Source organism: Poecilia formosa, unplaced genomic scaffold (assembly GCF_000485575.1).
Source record: "Poecilia formosa unplaced genomic scaffold, Poecilia_formosa-5.1.2 Scaffold92, whole genome shotgun sequence".
Classification (NCBI taxonomy): Eukaryota; Metazoa; Chordata; class Actinopteri; order Cyprinodontiformes; family Poeciliidae; genus Poecilia; species Poecilia formosa.
In genome coordinates this window covers 1,897,637-1,914,087 of record NW_006800031.1, presented here as the reverse complement: position 1 = coordinate 1,914,087, position 16,451 = coordinate 1,897,637, and the positions used below count along the sequence as shown (strand labels likewise).

Genomic DNA, 16,451 nt, shown 5'->3' with positions numbered 1-16,451 from the left:
GCCTAAGGGACATAGATGATGCCCAATCTGAAGGTACGTCAAAGATTCGACAAGAGCTTCAGTCTTTAACCTGATGAGAAATTCTTCAAAACTCTGAGGAGTTTCTGGCGTTGCATTGTCATTTTCAAAGAAGTGAATAGTACAATCTGGATTACAAGAGAGTGGCATCAACTTTCAGAATTTGGAGCACATGCTAAATCAGATTTGTGAACAATTAGCCCTCACTAATAGTTTTGTGCATCTGCCCATCAATCTATTTTCTTTTACACAAGATCAGATTCTAATTAGGGGCCACATGAACAAAGTGGGGTGTGGATTTCCGGCTGAAAAACTTAAATAAGAAAACAATGTGCTGCCAAATAACTCTTGATGCATGAAATTGTGTGTACTAATGGATTCAAGCACATTTTCTTCTTCCATTCTAATCAACAGAATTTGAGCACACATGGAGACATGCCAGCCACCTTCTTTGGCACAGCTCATTTAAATATTCAGAAAAAAAAGTATGATTCTCCTTTCTGCATAAAAAAATAATGTTTAGATGACGGAAGTGGGACTTCATGAAATATAAACTGGGATGCTTTTACATAAAAATCCATAAATATTAAGAATAAAAAGTGTCATTGTTGTAAATAAAACACTCTTATAGTGAATAAATGCAGACATGTGATGGAGAAAGAACATTTCCACCAGTGCTGGATGCAGAGGCATATTTAGGAGCTTGCTAGAATGTTCTGAAACTGTAGTCTATAAGAGATACAGAAAAATGTATCTCTTATAGATACATTTTTAGAAGTGTACACTTATAGAAGTGTATATATGTGCAAGTATTAATTGCATGTATGTGGATAAATTAATATTATCATGTTTCTGATGCTTACATTAATTATTTGTACATAATTAGCAGTTTCCCTGCAAACTCTGTTGGTGTTGAGCAACTCTAGTACGTACCGCAGCTGTGAAGATGGTGTGAGACTGCACACACAATCCGTCATCACTTCTGCAAGTCTGCCTCAGGGCAGCTGTGGCTAGCATGTAGGTTACCACCATCCATGTGTGAATGTGTCTATTAATCGGTGAATGACTAATTGTAGTGTAAAGCACTTTGGATTCTTTTGACTTGATAAAGTGCTATACAAATCCAAGCCAAAAGGAAGTGACCCACATTTCTGTGAGTTGACCTCTTTGCACTTGAGATGCCTGGATGCAGGTGTAAAGGACAGACTTGATGTGGGAATAGAAAAAGGTCACACAAAAAAACACCCCAGTGTCAGAGCTGTGACATATGTCTCTAAATGAGACCAAACAAAATGCAAAAATCCATCTGTCAGATAGGGGAGGCATTAGAATGCACCTGCAGTGCCTCTGAAGATCTGCAGGAAATCAAAAAAGCTGCCAGATAGTTTTAAACTTTTCATTCATAATAGAGATCAAGCCAGCAAGTATTGAAATACGCAGAGGATTAGGCATGAAACGGAAATCTTTTAGATTGTTTGGTTCAAAGGAATGTCCTGACATTTCAGAAAATATCCTTCTTTTTGCTTCCCTCCCAGGAGTTTGACTGCTATCAGATTCACATCTGTGCAGGCACAAAATGTATTGTTCAAGGACATTTTTCAGCTCTAAAAAGCATACAATAATCTTGTCGCCTGAAGATCTGTGAGGCATAATGACCATCCGCTTAAAAACAAAATCAGAAGTGAAAAGAATAATTTTGAGTGAAAATAATTCCAAGTAGTTTAGCATGTGTGCATGGCAGGTTTGAAGTTGTTGAAATGCCACTGCAGCCTCCATGCTGCTCCTCTCTGCTGTCAGAATTTGCGATAGGCAAGGCTAAACACATCCTTCATCTCCACTACACACACAGAGATGAAATTGATAATCGATCTTTTAGTCTAACCCCTGCCAAGAAGGTAAACAGGACTATTTCCCAAAATGTCGGATACAAACACAAACAGAAAACTTATGAGGAAATAGAAATAATTGACAGTCATTAAATTGTTTCTTCAGAGACTGAGGTTGATTTTGTCATTTCCAAGGAGATCAACTTGTAGACTAAGCTTTTTGTTTTCATTGTTAAATCAATTATGTCTCTATGGCTATATATGAATTATTTATTAATACATGATCAAATTCATTGGATTCATTATACATTTTTCATATTTAACTTCATGAAAAGTTGTTATGGCACGTTTTTCTTCAAATTCCACTGTGAAAACCTGACGGCACCTGAATGATGCAACATGTTTCAGTTGATCTTTAATTATTGTTATTATTATTATTTCTTTTTTTTTTTTTTCCCATTTTCAGCTAATGACTCTTTCAGATTGACTTTCCTAATGCTAAAAGTATTTCTTGTGTTTCAGACTTCTAGTTTATTTAGCATATTCAAACACTTAATTTGCTACATTCTTGTTGGTTATACTGGAGGCTCCACTTCTGCTTTTCAAACTTGCATGGTTGTATATTTGTGCATCAGTTTGTAGCCATTTTTATGTGGGAGTGTAAATGTTGAGTTGGGGGCGTGGCCAGCAGCAGATTATCTTGAGTGACAAGAGGCCCCAAAGCATATCATTCTGAAAGGAGCTCAGAACAGAGCAAACTAAAATCCCATTATCTAACAATGATTTTCTGCAAAAACAAAACAAAAAAAATGTAATGAACATGTTTTGTTTAGCCCATGGACTTATCCTAACCTGTTCAAGGAAGCATAATCGGTCACCTTTAAAAGTAAAAAGATATAAGCAAAATCTATTTCTTTAGAAGCAGAATATAAAAAAAGTAGGAATTAATATTTTTGAACAGAACCATAATTGTGCTTTGCCTGCCTTGAGAGCATTTTGTGTGCTATTTTGACTTTGGATAAGCAAGGCAAGGCAAGGCAAGGCAATTTTATTTATATAGCACCTTTCAGTCAAAGACAATTCAAAGTGCTTTTACAGAGAAACAATACCAATCAAGCAGTTTTAGTGCATTCCTGTCATGCAAAGAACTAAGAGATAGAGCACACTTCGACTTAGGCCTGAGTTAGTAAACATATTTTACTTCTGCAGAAGTCACAGGGACTGAGTGTTGTGATGTGGTGTGATAGTTTTCCAAACTGTAAGATGTATTTTTCAGAGACAGTGTCATCGTATATAATCTATGAACAAATTTCTCCCCATTGGTGATGATCTGTCTCTTGCTTGTCACAAATTCAGAGTTTAGTCAGCAGCTGCTGGTGGGGGACTTTAGCAGATTTGCAAGATTTTTGAGGACAAGAGCTGAAGCTTTTGTGTAATTTAAATTCACCTCTGTTCCAGAGAGCCTAAGGGATGTGTATGACTCTTATTTCCACTGATTCCTCGGGTGTCCGGTTATTGATTTAATCTCTTTTGATGCATTTTTAAAAGGACTCTTTTGGTAGGGCAATGCAGAGGGGTAAATTAAAGGCAGTGTAATGAGAGCATTTATTTTAGACTACATTATTGTCCTTTAGATGTTTTTCCCAAGCTGTGCTTGGAGACCACAACAATGAGTTGGCAAATGAAGAAGTATAGCACAAGAGATTCAAAGAAAAGTTCTTAAAATGCAAGAAATTAGACATTAACAAAAGTGCCATAAACATGTATCATAAAATTTCCAGAGGCAAATTTAAGGTGAGTCCTGTAGCTTGGTTTAAATTGGATCATTAACAAGATAATCAAAGGTCAAGTAGCAAATTAAGGCTTCCTGAATTGCTGAAAAATAAAAAATAATGGGTCTTTCAAATTATGGACTTCAACTTTATTGAACGGCTTATTGAATCGTTTGTTGCAATGTGATAATCATCCTGACATCCTTAGCTTTTGTGTCCTGGTTGGACGGCAGTTTCCTGTGAGAATAACAGTAAAATCTAAAATGATGCATTTTTTTATCTTTTTCAGTAAAGTGAGGTAAACTGCTCTGCATGGTTTTTTCTGCACACACCCTAATGGGAATTGTAGCCTGATGGTTTAATCTCTGTTTTATCAAGTTTCCTGACAGTTTTCCTTATGGCACAATAAAAAAATTATTTACCTACACTTTATTATTCGAACAGTGAATTTTTCCCAGGGGACTGACATGAACCTTATAGTGAGTAATAGCTTCTCTTTGGCATCTCTACAGTAAAAGCGTGACTGAGGGAGAACTGCATTGATGATTGTCCTTCTATGAGGGTCACCCACCTCTATAAAGAAACATCACGTCTGCTTTTCTTGGATCTCATCAAAAGTTTACTTTTTAGCCCAAACTTCAGGAAGTGTGAAAGACTGGGCTGTTTGCAGTCGTTAGGTGCATTTTAACAATATGTAGTTAAAGGATGTGCGATAAGCTCACTTGTGAACTTTTCACACTACTAAAAATTCCTCAGTGAATTGTTTTTATTAAAACAAAGTGGAAGGAAGTTGAAGCAGCAGGAGCTGCTTCAGTGATGGGCCACATTTAATCACAGAATGGGGTCAGTGGAGGCTGAGGTGCAGGGTGCAGAGAGGTTGCATACCGTCTGCAGAGATAAAGATCTTAAAAACTTCATGGCCTTCAGATTAGCTGAAGAGTGTGTGAGCTTCATGAAATGAGTTTTCATGCCTGATCAGCTGCATCCAAAGCTCACATCACCAAGTGTAGTACAAAGCTGCATTACATTGTATCAAGTCTGATTACATTGTATCAAGTCTAAAGTTTGGCTCAGAGGAGACTAAGGCGTGGAGAAGTTTTTAGGAAATTGGGTTCAGCACACCAGGACATATGGTATGATTTTATTTTCCCAGCTTTGTGGGAAAATAATTCTCTCTCTTTAATAATGAAGGTGTACCAGTGAACAAAATAAAGTCAATAAAGACATGAATCAGTTTCTGTGGAGGAACTTGACTGGCCTGCACAGTCATGACCTCAACCCTCCACATTCCTGAATAACTTTGGGATGGATTAGAGTGGAGACTTGAAGCCAGGCTTTCTAGTCCAACATCAGTGTGTGACCTTGCAAATGCACTTCTGGAAGTATAATCAAACATTCCCATAATTAGACTCCTAAACCTTGAAGAAATTTCACAAACTGTCTTAGCTGCAAAGGTTGGGCTTCCAATAAATTAAACATATGAACTGAAGGAGCAGTGTCACTCAAGTGTATATGTGTGGGAATCAGATCAGCAAATTCCTCTAATAATGTTTTAGTCAAAGATCTTTCCTTTTCAAAGTGTTTGAGGTTAGGTTGCTCTGGCATAGTCAATGCTTTGACAAAATCCTATTAAACAATTTGTTGGAGGTTTTTCTTACCATATTGACTTGATTTTATCTCACACACACACACACACACACCATCCCCACTGAGACCTTAGACAGGCTGTCTTACGCTTTCTTAATTATGTCCAGTGAAAAAAATAATTCACAAGTGATTGCAATCAAGTGTAAAAGCTGCATAAGAACAGATGTGGTGCGCGTCAGAGGTGGGAGTCGTATGCCTGAACGGTTTCAAGTATGTTTTTTACTTTTATTTTATTAAATATTGCTTTGGAAAACTTGTTTTGGGTTTGGTTCGATAACTTTCATTTATTAATATGTGAATTTTTTAAAAAAAAGTAAAAATTAGAAAGATTTTCATCCATTACTTTATCCTTTTTTCAGATGGAAATGTATAATCAAAAGCCTGGAATGTGTTACTGTTACTAAGCAACATTGAAATGCTCAGTTTTTAATCACATGCAATGCCTTACAAAAATATTCATATCCTTAAAACATTTCGACATTGTCATTGTATTTTAATTGGATGTAATGTGATAAACAGAAATTAAATGGCAAATAATTTTGAAGTAGAAGGAGATTATTACAAGCTTTTAACATTTTTTTTTTTTTGCTTAAATTAAAAACTGAAGTGGCATGCTTTTACATTCAGCAAATAAAGGGAGATGCAAACAATTTTTGCTGCTAATAGAGGTAAACATTTTACTCAATCTTTTTTTGCAAAAAAAATAGTGTTCTTATTTGGATATTGGTCGGTACTTTAACTAAGCCATCCTAACTCAAATATGGTTTGATCTAAGCTGTTCCATTTTCAACTCTGTGCTTGGAGTGATTGTTTTGCTGGAAAGTGAACATCCACCTCACTCTCAAGTCTTTAGCAATATTAACATATTTTCCTTGGTTTGGAGTGGTGCCCATACTCTTTACATATTCAGATTATGGTTTTTAAAGCAAGTTGACTCTATTAATTAGCCGAATTGGATTTTATTTAGGTGAAAGTCAAGATTGCTTTTTGTTTTTTTGTTTAGCTGTGGACATAAACAGCTATGCTGAATATATGCTGAACGGATAATGCATTTCAACTTTGCGGTTGTGGTGGGCTGAATTTTTTAAAAGCAAAACTGCATGATTTCCTTCACCTATTTATGCATTAAAAAGTTATTCTTCTCTTGCTTTATTCATGAAATTTCTTTTCGTTTTTTCCCCCCTCGTCCTGAAACCTTGATTAGTAATTTGTTGGTAGATGGCACTCCAAACTGAATTATGCCTCTGCCACTCACATTCAGCCATCATAACTAACTGATGCATAATGGATCCGGCATATAAATCACACTGTTAAATGTGATTGATGTGGGTATGTTTTACAACAATGCTACAAAGTGCTTTACATGCACGGGCCATAAATAATAGGATAAGCAAAAAGAATAAATAAGTAAATAGCAGTAAAATTACAAACATGAATCTATAATGGGGTTTAAACCAGAACCAGAAATTATGGTTAATTAAAAGCAAAATGGCCTGGAGGCAAAGCTATTTTATGAGATGTGTTAAATCCCCTTAAAAGAGCTGGCCTTTGTATCTGGATAGTACAGATATGGAGTGCCAAAGGTAGATAAACCTGGAAGACAAACGGAGCCTCGGAAGTTATCGTAAAAATCTTAATTTAGGCACCACACAGATCTGCAGAGCAGAGTTTCAGAACAAAACAGTTTCCTGGTTTCACCCGCGCCGAGGGAGTTCAGATAATAAATCTGAGAAAGATGAAATGCGCAACATAATCATGTATATCTTGAGATAATCTCGCTTCCTTAATTCCTGGTGTTTACCGGTGAACCAGGATGTTTACGACAAGTGAAGAGAAGGGATTGCCCAACACATGATCTCCTGTAAAGATAGCAGAGTTCGACAGTACATCAGCCCTGAGAAACTCTGACTCCTTTAAGCAGAAGGCTTTCTGTGAGGTGTGAGGGGGATGGATGTAGGTGCAGTTTCTTGAAAAATGAAATTAAATCAACAGACTTTATTTTTATACTTGACTGTAGCTTCCTTATATGTGTAAAATTCCATATTTGGTGTCGCATCTTCATTTGGATTGGCTTCATTCAGTGGGAGATATTATACATCTGAATCCTCAGTAAATCATCATCTATTAATCCATCTGTTTGTCCACCCACCCATCCATTCATCCATCTATCCATCCATTTATTCACCAATCTGTTTTTCATCCCTATATCTTTTTGTCTACCTATCTCTCCACCTGCCAGTCTGATACTTGGTCTGTCCATACTTCCATCAGTCCAGTGCTGTAGTTTTTTTTTAATCAGTCAGTTTAAAAAAGAGAGAGAAAGGGGCAGGGGGGGAAAAAAAGCAGAATACCCATTTTAATTTGTACAGGGCCTTTATCAGGGCTTTTCTGGCTGAGGCAGCATAAGCAGAATTGATCTACAAGAGACCATGACGGTTCATGTCTGCCATGTGAAATCCATCCAACCATCTCTATATCTGAGAATTGCTACGGCAATGGATCCATGAGCGTTCCAGAAAGGTTTTATAGTCCCTCCAATGAGTTTTTGGTTTTCCGCTGAGTTTTCCCCCCTAACGGGACCTGCCTGAAAAAACTCGAAAGGACAACAAGAATGACAACCTGGTGATGAGCAGCTGAACACTTCCTGTGTATCCCTGGCTGGGTTCTCCCTCAGAGATGAGGAGAGGGCTGTCAACTGCTTGTATCTGGAATCTTGTTCTTTCAGTCATTTGTCCATTTGTCACAACCATAGGTAGATTAACCAGTAAATCAAGAACTTTGCTCATCATCTCAACTCCTTCTTCACTGTGATCGATCATAGCAGCACATACATCAATGCAGCTGAGGCCCCAATCCCTGCTTCACTATATAATTACTCATGAACAACACAGGGCATATTTCAAATTACGCCTCCGGAGGTACTGATTGACCCCATGCCTGTAGGAAGTAGTCCACCTTTTGCTGGTTGAGAGATATGACATTTGACTTGAAGGAATTGACTCCAATTCTTTCTGCTATGAAGAATCTCTGAGTGGATGGCAGAAATTCACAGCGGCACAAACCAAAGATATTTACGCTTGTATCAAAAGTCAAGAAACCATTACCCCTTCGCTTCCTCTTGACCAGTGTCTGGCAGACACTTTCAGTTTTCACTTGAGCGTTTCTTACTTAATTCTTCATCTTCAGATTTTAGGGTAGAGCTGTTATGAAGCATAGGGGGAGGAATCGTCTTAAAATGCCAGTGGACTTGATTTAGTTTAACCAACAAGAGAGTACAGACCAGATGGTGAGTTTAGGAAGCCTGAAATCTCAGCACCTGGCAAAGTGTTTGTCATTGCATTAATCAAGAACATTTCCAGCTCCTTCCATATACTCTATGCTTATTTTCTGCTATGTTGAGGTGAGAGAAATCTTATAAATCCTAGAAATAATTGCCTTAAGATGTCCCCATTCCCTTTGGATACAAGTAAATGCATTTAATAGCTGGAGAATTGTTCCGTGATTTCCTTTTTTTATCTCAGACAAAATGACATTTACTGTTTTTGAGGGTGCTTACCCAGTACAATAATTTAGTTGGACAGATTTTATATTAGTTATAAACCACTTCATTGCTTTATTCACAGGAAAGGACAAGACAACTTGTAAAGTGTCAGATAAATGCATGAATACCCTCTGATAATTTATGAATACATTTATTTTATTACTGCTTTTTGTCCTGTTGTTTCTATGCCGACACTAAATCTGATTGCCTCCGTTTCTGTTTCTACCGCATGAGCTATTTTATATCGGCATATGCAGCTTCCAACGCCAGAATAATTCTTCTGAATTTCCTTTTAATGCATGAGCATGTTATTGTATAATTGATGCTGTGAGGAGATAAACTGCCAACATCTTCATCTAGGTGCCTCTGGCAGACAAACGCTGAGCGGTTTCACTTGATTTGTTAGTTTTAAAGTATATTCTTTCATGGCTGAGGGAGCAGAGGCCTAAGGTAATCATGAATAGTATGAGCTCACCGCCAAGACGACAGCAGATGGTTGATGGTTGTATGGATGATTGGCATCTTCTTCTGTTTCTTCTCCCTGCAGTCGACGCTGAAAGGAGCAAATCTGACTGTGTTCGGCTGCCTTAATCATGGAATGCCTCTCTTCTTGAGAGAAAATTCATCGCTAAAATGTGATTCAGGTACGTTGGATTACCCTGTGACAAAATAAATTTAGAATATTTTGGGTTCCTACCAGAGCTCGCAGTAACCAAATATTTTCCATCTTTGACTGGATCTTTAAAACGGTGGAAAAATCTAAACACCATCTGTCATTTTCACAGACTACAATTCACCCGTCCGACCACCATGTTTAGACATGCAGGCATTTTAAATTGTACACACAGAGCAGATTGCAGAGGCAACTATCAAAATAGATTCTAGTAAGAGCATCTTAAGCACCAGTGGTTGACCAGCTGAACGACTGGTGCAGAAGGAGCACAAGCTGTGGGATTTCCGCCTACTGAAGTGAGTGCATGAAGGGTCAGGAAACCCCTCGTGCAGAGAGTCTTGTCGATTTTTTTATCACCAATTGGAGAAATTTTCCCTGATTTAAAAACTTTGACTGGACTGGTGTTTGTAATTCCAGTGTTTAATGTGGCAGCAGAGCACTGAGTCAACATCAAAACCCCCATCAAAGTCATCACTAAAATGTCCAACATTTTATGAGAGTAGCTTCTGTGACAAGTCCCCTTCAGACATTTGGTTATACTGTACATAAGTGGAGATGCAGTTCATGAGGAATAAGACAAAATTGTGAGACTGTGCATTCAGGCCACAGCTGAACACACAGTTAAGTGCAATAGTTTAGTTTCATTGTTTAAATGTTGTTTTTGAGGTCACAATCAGTGTTTTTTTGTCATTGTGGAGAAAAAGTTACATGTATTCATCTGCTTGATGTGGGATGGTGTGATATGGATTCTATTGTTTAGTTTGTTCAAATTGAATATTGGCTAATTGAATGCATTTCAATATGTCATTTTTATTTTAAAAATGAATGGGTAAAACTGGATTATAACTGGATTTATTTGACCTTGTCAGTAAAAAAGTCAAACTCAACCAATTCTGATTCCTTCACAGTTTCCAGATATAGATGCGTAAAGAATAGAAGTTGGAACAAATCTTTCATACCTTCAAATGATTCATCTGTCAATTTGTACATTCATTACTTTTTTCACCATTCTGATCATTTATTCATCCATCATCAAAGATTAACAAAACTTGAATACCTTGAAATTTAGGCAAAAACATCTGAATTTTTAATTTAAATTGAAACAGCAAGTTATTTGTTTTAATTTTCTGTGTTTTTGTAACTCAACAAGTTTATAGAGTTTTATTGGTGTTCTCTTTTTTTCCAATCAGAATCAGTTGCTGGGTTTTTCCTCTCTGTCAACGTGTCCTCTAATATTACCAAACTGAGAATTCCCTATCCACAAACAGGAACCTGGTACCTCAGTCTGCGCTCCTTATGTGCCACTGAACATGGGTAAGATTACTATGGTGTCTCACAGCGAAATTTAATTCAGCTGCACAGAAATCACATCTTTACAAACGTATGTGCATATTTGCTTTCTTGACACAAACATAATATAAGACATATAATGGCATTTTTTTTATTTATGGTCTTAAGGTTTTTGACAGCTATTCCAGTTGAACTTAGCAAAAGACAAGAATAACAGGCCTGAACTGCTCTGTATGTATCAGAATCCCTCTGACAACACAGGAGCGAGGTATCTGTCATCTGTTCCAGCTCTCAGCAGGAAGGTGAATAAACACATTTCCCAAAATATCTAACTGGGCCTTTAAAGTGGAAAAAAGTCTATAAAGTGTACTCTCAGGAGTATTTACCCAAAAAAGAAAAAAAAAAAGGATTTACAAGCAAAAATTCACTGAAATGAGCTGGTTGACTGTTGCTCATAAATTTTTGATGTTCTCATAATCAGTTCACAGCCTCGGTCCCAACGCCCCACAGCAACCTCGGTGAGACAATGTTTGCTCTGTTCTGCAGGAAGACAATCACAACACAGGATGTAAAGTATTTTTATAGCACATCTTCAAACAGTCGCTACTTTGTTTACCAAATTTAATAATTTAGCCCAGTGATTTGGGGAACATACTTTTCTCCCAGCTGTCATCTGGCAGCACAATTTGGCCTTTAGATGGACATGACATGGAAGAGTATGTCTGTGTTGTACATTAAGAAATGTAACGTAAGTATGATGATTCAGTCATACATTTCACATCAGCTCTAAAATGTTAAAGGTGAGCTGTGATTATTTTAATGCCATTACAGTATAAAAGGTGCAGACTGGATCTTTACCAGCAATAGCACATCAAGCAGAACCAAACTGTCAGTATGTTGTGCTTTCTGTAAAGGGCACAGCTCATGTTGTTTGTGGACTAGATTATATCTTATTATATCTTATATCAAATGTTCTCTCCAACTGTTTGTGGTCTGCAGATGAATTCAATAAGTACACAAATTTCTTCGCTAAGGATTTATTTTAAGTATGCGTGAGAGACGTTGCGGAAAGAAGACGGGAAAAAAAAATGCTATAAAGTTATTCAACAAAATAATTTTTCCAAGTTTTTTTATTGTTGAGCAGATTGAGCAATTTTGCCGAATCTTTAATGATTCAAAAAATCTGAAAGGAATTGAATTAAATATTAGGTTTTGCAGGATCTCTTGGGAGTTCCAGTTGAATTTGCATTACAGATAACAGATGGTGTGGGACTTGTACTTATCTTCATTTGAGAGCCTAACTGAGGTTTGGAAATGGTGATGGCAGTCACATAACGGTGCGTTACATTTCACACACTAAATTAGTCCAGGCTTGCTTCAGCTGAAAAGTGGCAGTGTGTTTGGCTTGTACTCATGATGATTTTTATGTGTTGAAAGCACAAATCAAAAAGGGATCAGTTAAAGCTGCTATGAGCAGACAGAAGCATATCTGTAAGCAGTTAGTTGGCATTTGAAGAGTATCATGAAATCACAGACATTTTCTGCAATACTAAGAAAAAAAAAAGAATGACATGGGTTTTATTTAGCCTTGCAAGATAACTGCTAATAAAATAAAGCACATTCATAATAAAAGACCCTTGATGGTACTTACTGAAAAAGATAAAAAAATAAAAATAAAAAAACATTGCCGACTCAAATTTCAGTTCTATTTCTCCTTTGCCTGCTTGTGTTTTTTCCCTCAGGTTTGAAGCATGCACCAATGTAACTGCAGAGGTTTATATGCGTGCATACCTTACTCCATGCATCAATGACTGCGGGACATATGGACAGTGCAAGCTCCTGCGAACCAACAACTACCTTTATGCTGCATGTGAATGCAAAGCAGGTAACAATTTATGTGCAGGAGCTGCTGCAGAGCTCTGTGTATTTGCCACTTACTAGAACAACTCTTTTTTTTTTTTTACTTGCTTTGATTTTGTTCCCACTATGAGCTAAATTCAGATGAAGTCATCTACTAATGTCTTTTTTTATTTTATTTTAATGCCAGACTAAGTCAGCAGCAGAAAACAATTAATGCCTATCTTCAAGAATCCCTCATTGTTTATTTAGCAGTACATAAGAAGGAAATGCATGACCATTAATGATATTAAATTTTAGATAAAAGAAAACAAAAGAGGTCATATCTGCTGCTAATAATTTTTGATTAATTGTAAAATATATGATGGAGAATTACAGAAAATGGAAATGTCGATGGGTAAGCCGTTTTCCAGAAGTGAACTAACATTACGGCAATTAAATGGTAGGTACCACTGTCCAAGAAGCCTAGCATTAATCTCTTCCTATAAGCTGTTGATGAGACGATAAAACACTCTTAATTACAAACAGCTTTTCAATAAAAGATGAGCTTATGAAGCCAAACAAACCCTGTCCTCAGAGGCTTTTTTTAAATCCTGCCTTTGATCTTGTTTTATCTGAGCCCGTTTCTCTTCCATTGAATCCATTGTCATACTTCATGTGTGCCTCTGCTTCCTGGCGGAACCACAGCAATCAACACTTGCCCTTGGCCTGTCTTAACTCAGCAAAACCTCAATAATACAGTGTCTTGTAAAAGTGTTGTACACCTTGAACTTTTCCATGTCGCAGCTTAGATACTGGGCAAAATGGACAGAATAATTCATCCATCCATCCATTTTCTTTACACCCTTGTCCCTTAGTGGGGTCGGGAGGGGTGGACAGAATAATTATCACAATATTTTTTTTGTGGACTGAATTCAAAACAATAACCAATGAAGTCAAATCAAGTCAAGTTTATTTGTAAAGCACATTTTAGCAACAAGATAATTCAAAGTGCTTTGCATTATTAAAACATCACACAGTCACCAATTGTGAAACAAGCAATAAACATTTCATTTTGTCAAATGCCATCATCAAACATCAAGTATGTTGATCGATGTTCCATTTAGTATTAACCAAAGGCAATTCTAAACAAATGTGTTTTTAGCCTTGATTCAAAGGAACTCGATGTTTCAGCTGTTTTGTAGTTTTCTGGAAGTTTGTTCCAGAAAACTGCAAGGACGTTACAGCTGGGGTTATGAACCCCAGCTGGTTTTAGTGAGAAGGCAAGCAGCAGCATGGTGGAGGTTATAAAACTGCAATCCAGGCTTTGTTCTTGTACAAAGCACTGTTCAATCCATCATGAGGAAATAAAAAAGACCATGAAATGTGACTGAAATGTTGACAAAGGGAACTAAATGCACAGCATATTTTTTTTTACAACTTTATTTGCAAAAACAAATTTGAAAACCATGTATCATTTTCCTAAATCCAGCAGGTTGGTTTATCTCAGTAACATGGGACTCTGGGACTGTAATGCGACAATGTGAAAGAGTTTGAGGAATGTGAATGGTTTTGCTAGGCATCGCATTGGTCAATACTGTGTACATTCAGAGAAAAACAACCAAACAAAGATAGTTTTCCAAACTGTCTTATTCTTTTGGCCCCTTGATGGTGATGTATTGTAACAAAGCAGAGATAGTTGAGAATAGGAGGGTGTTCACTCCTGGAGGCCCTATTGTGCAAGATAAACAACTTCACACAACTCTGATGTTCCTGATAAAGAGCTGCTGCTGCTGCTGCTGCTGCTGATGAGACTCTTATCAAGTCATACATTTTTCATACACTTTAAGAAATGCACAAAATTCAAAGGAAAAGATTTTGAACGGCCTGTTTCATCTCTCATTCAAATTTCTCCCATCTTCCATCCTCAAAAAGATTTAAGACGACTTTCCCAAAGTTCATGCAGAGTTTAACACAGAAGCTCCTTTAGATCTCTCCTTGCTTCCGTCAGGCTACAGCTCTGACAGTGTGTTTGTCTAATAGGCTGGAATGGCTGGGGCTGCACCGACAACTCCGAAGCCTATTCTTACAGCTTCCAGCTCCTCTCCACCCTCCTGCTCTGTCTCAGCAACCTGATGTTCGTCCCGCCTGTGGCCATCGCCATTCGAAGCCACTACCTGCTGGAGGCTTCAGTCTACATCTTCACCATGTTTTTCTCCACTGTGAGTCACTTCTAAATGATTCAGCTGATGACTGAAAGTGCAGCTGAAGCCATATGCTTACTTGCAAAATATATAAAGAAGCATGACATCTTTTTTTGTCTGTGCTTGTTGTATGGCATAAAATCAAACCGATCTTTTACTGTTTTTAGGTTAGTGAGCATCAACATTATTTATAATTGTTAAATATGAAAATACTGAGAGGGATTTTTTTTTTCCATATCACTTCTTTTGATTCAGAAGTCGCATGCTTTAAAGGACTCTCACAACTTTTGCTTCTCTCTGCGATGTTATGAAAAGATCAAAACAAATCAAGCAAGTTATAAGAAAGAGAATTGTGGACCTCCACTAGTCTGGTTCATCTTTGGGAACAATTTAAAGATGCCTGGAGGTGGCACACTCAATTTTTCAATCAATTTTATGCAAGCATAATCAGCATAACAGTATCCAGCCATCATACTGTTAAGGAAGGAAATGTATTCTGTAGTGCGGAGATAGATGTGGAGCAAAATGCATCAGCTACATAGCAAAAGCAGAAGATCTTGTGAAGATTTTGACTAAAGCTAAGAAATGATTCTTATCTACAGTGAAGTGTGTCCTGTACCCATGGCGACTGAAAGCTCATTCAGAGAGGAAGAAGCCATTACTCCAAAAGTAACTTAAAAAGCCAGTGTTTTTAAATCCACACAGGGACAAATGTACACCTTTTTGAAAAAAAACCCCCAAAAAACATATACAGTAAAATTTAATTGTTTGACTGTATTGCCTAAGGAAGAAACTGCTTAGAATGCCATCTGTACTGTGAAATATGGGTGGCAGCATCATAGTGTGTTGGTGTTTTGCTTCAGGAGGGACTGGTGCACTTCTCACAATAGATGGAAAGAACATTATGTGAGCATATTGAGGCAACATCTTAAGCTCGGGTAAAAATCGGTCTTGCAAATGGAAAATAAGACTAAATATACCTCGTAATTTGTTATAAAGTTGCCTTGGCAAAACAGGATTAATGTTTTTCAGTGACCCTCCCACAGCCCTGATGTCAGTCCTATAGAAAAAATGAAGGGAGAGCTAAAAAAAGTTTGTGAGTAATGCAACCTTCAAACTGAACTCAGTTTAGTCCTGTCAGGAAGGATGAGTCATTCAAAAGGTTTAACCCAAGGCATACAATTTAAAAGCCTAGTTTAATATTCTTAAGTGACCTAAAACATTAAACATTTAGCTTAATTTAAAGTCAGACAGTTAAAAAAAAAGGTTATTTGTTTTCTCTTCAAATGTTTGGTTTGAAGTCTATATTTTTACATCTGTCTGAAACTTCATTGCTGATTTATATTCAGACACTTTTAAAGAAGACATGAAAAACAAAATAATTTAGTGATGTTCTGAACATTAAAATCATCGTCATAGAATGTGTTCTTTGTATTTGGATACATATAAACATAAGTGATGCATGCAGGTAATTTCACACAGTTCCTAACAATGGACTCATGCTGTTCTACTGATTGACACCTAATGATAGTCTGGCACAAAAGCAGTGCTGATGACTACATTACGCTTATGGTGGTAAACTGAAAACGAATTACAGTCACAAAGAGGCTTGTTTGAAAATCAGGACCAATTATATATATATAT

General features: G+C 37.1%; 1 protein-coding gene across 1 annotated transcript in view; it reads left to right on the top strand.

Moving 5' to 3' along the window:
• The window catches only part of tmem8b (transmembrane protein 8B), a 51,110-nt gene that overhangs the window by 16,365 nt on the left and 18,294 nt on the right, over positions 1-16,451 (top strand). Inside the window, exons 7-10 of the mRNA XM_007557884.2 lie at positions 9,352-9,448; positions 10,668-10,791; positions 12,510-12,652; positions 14,647-14,825. Coding sequence (XP_007557946.2) covers positions 9,352-9,448; positions 10,668-10,791; positions 12,510-12,652; positions 14,647-14,825 — 543 coding nt within the window. The remainder of the gene's footprint in view (positions 1-9,351; positions 9,449-10,667; positions 10,792-12,509; positions 12,653-14,646; positions 14,826-16,451) is intronic.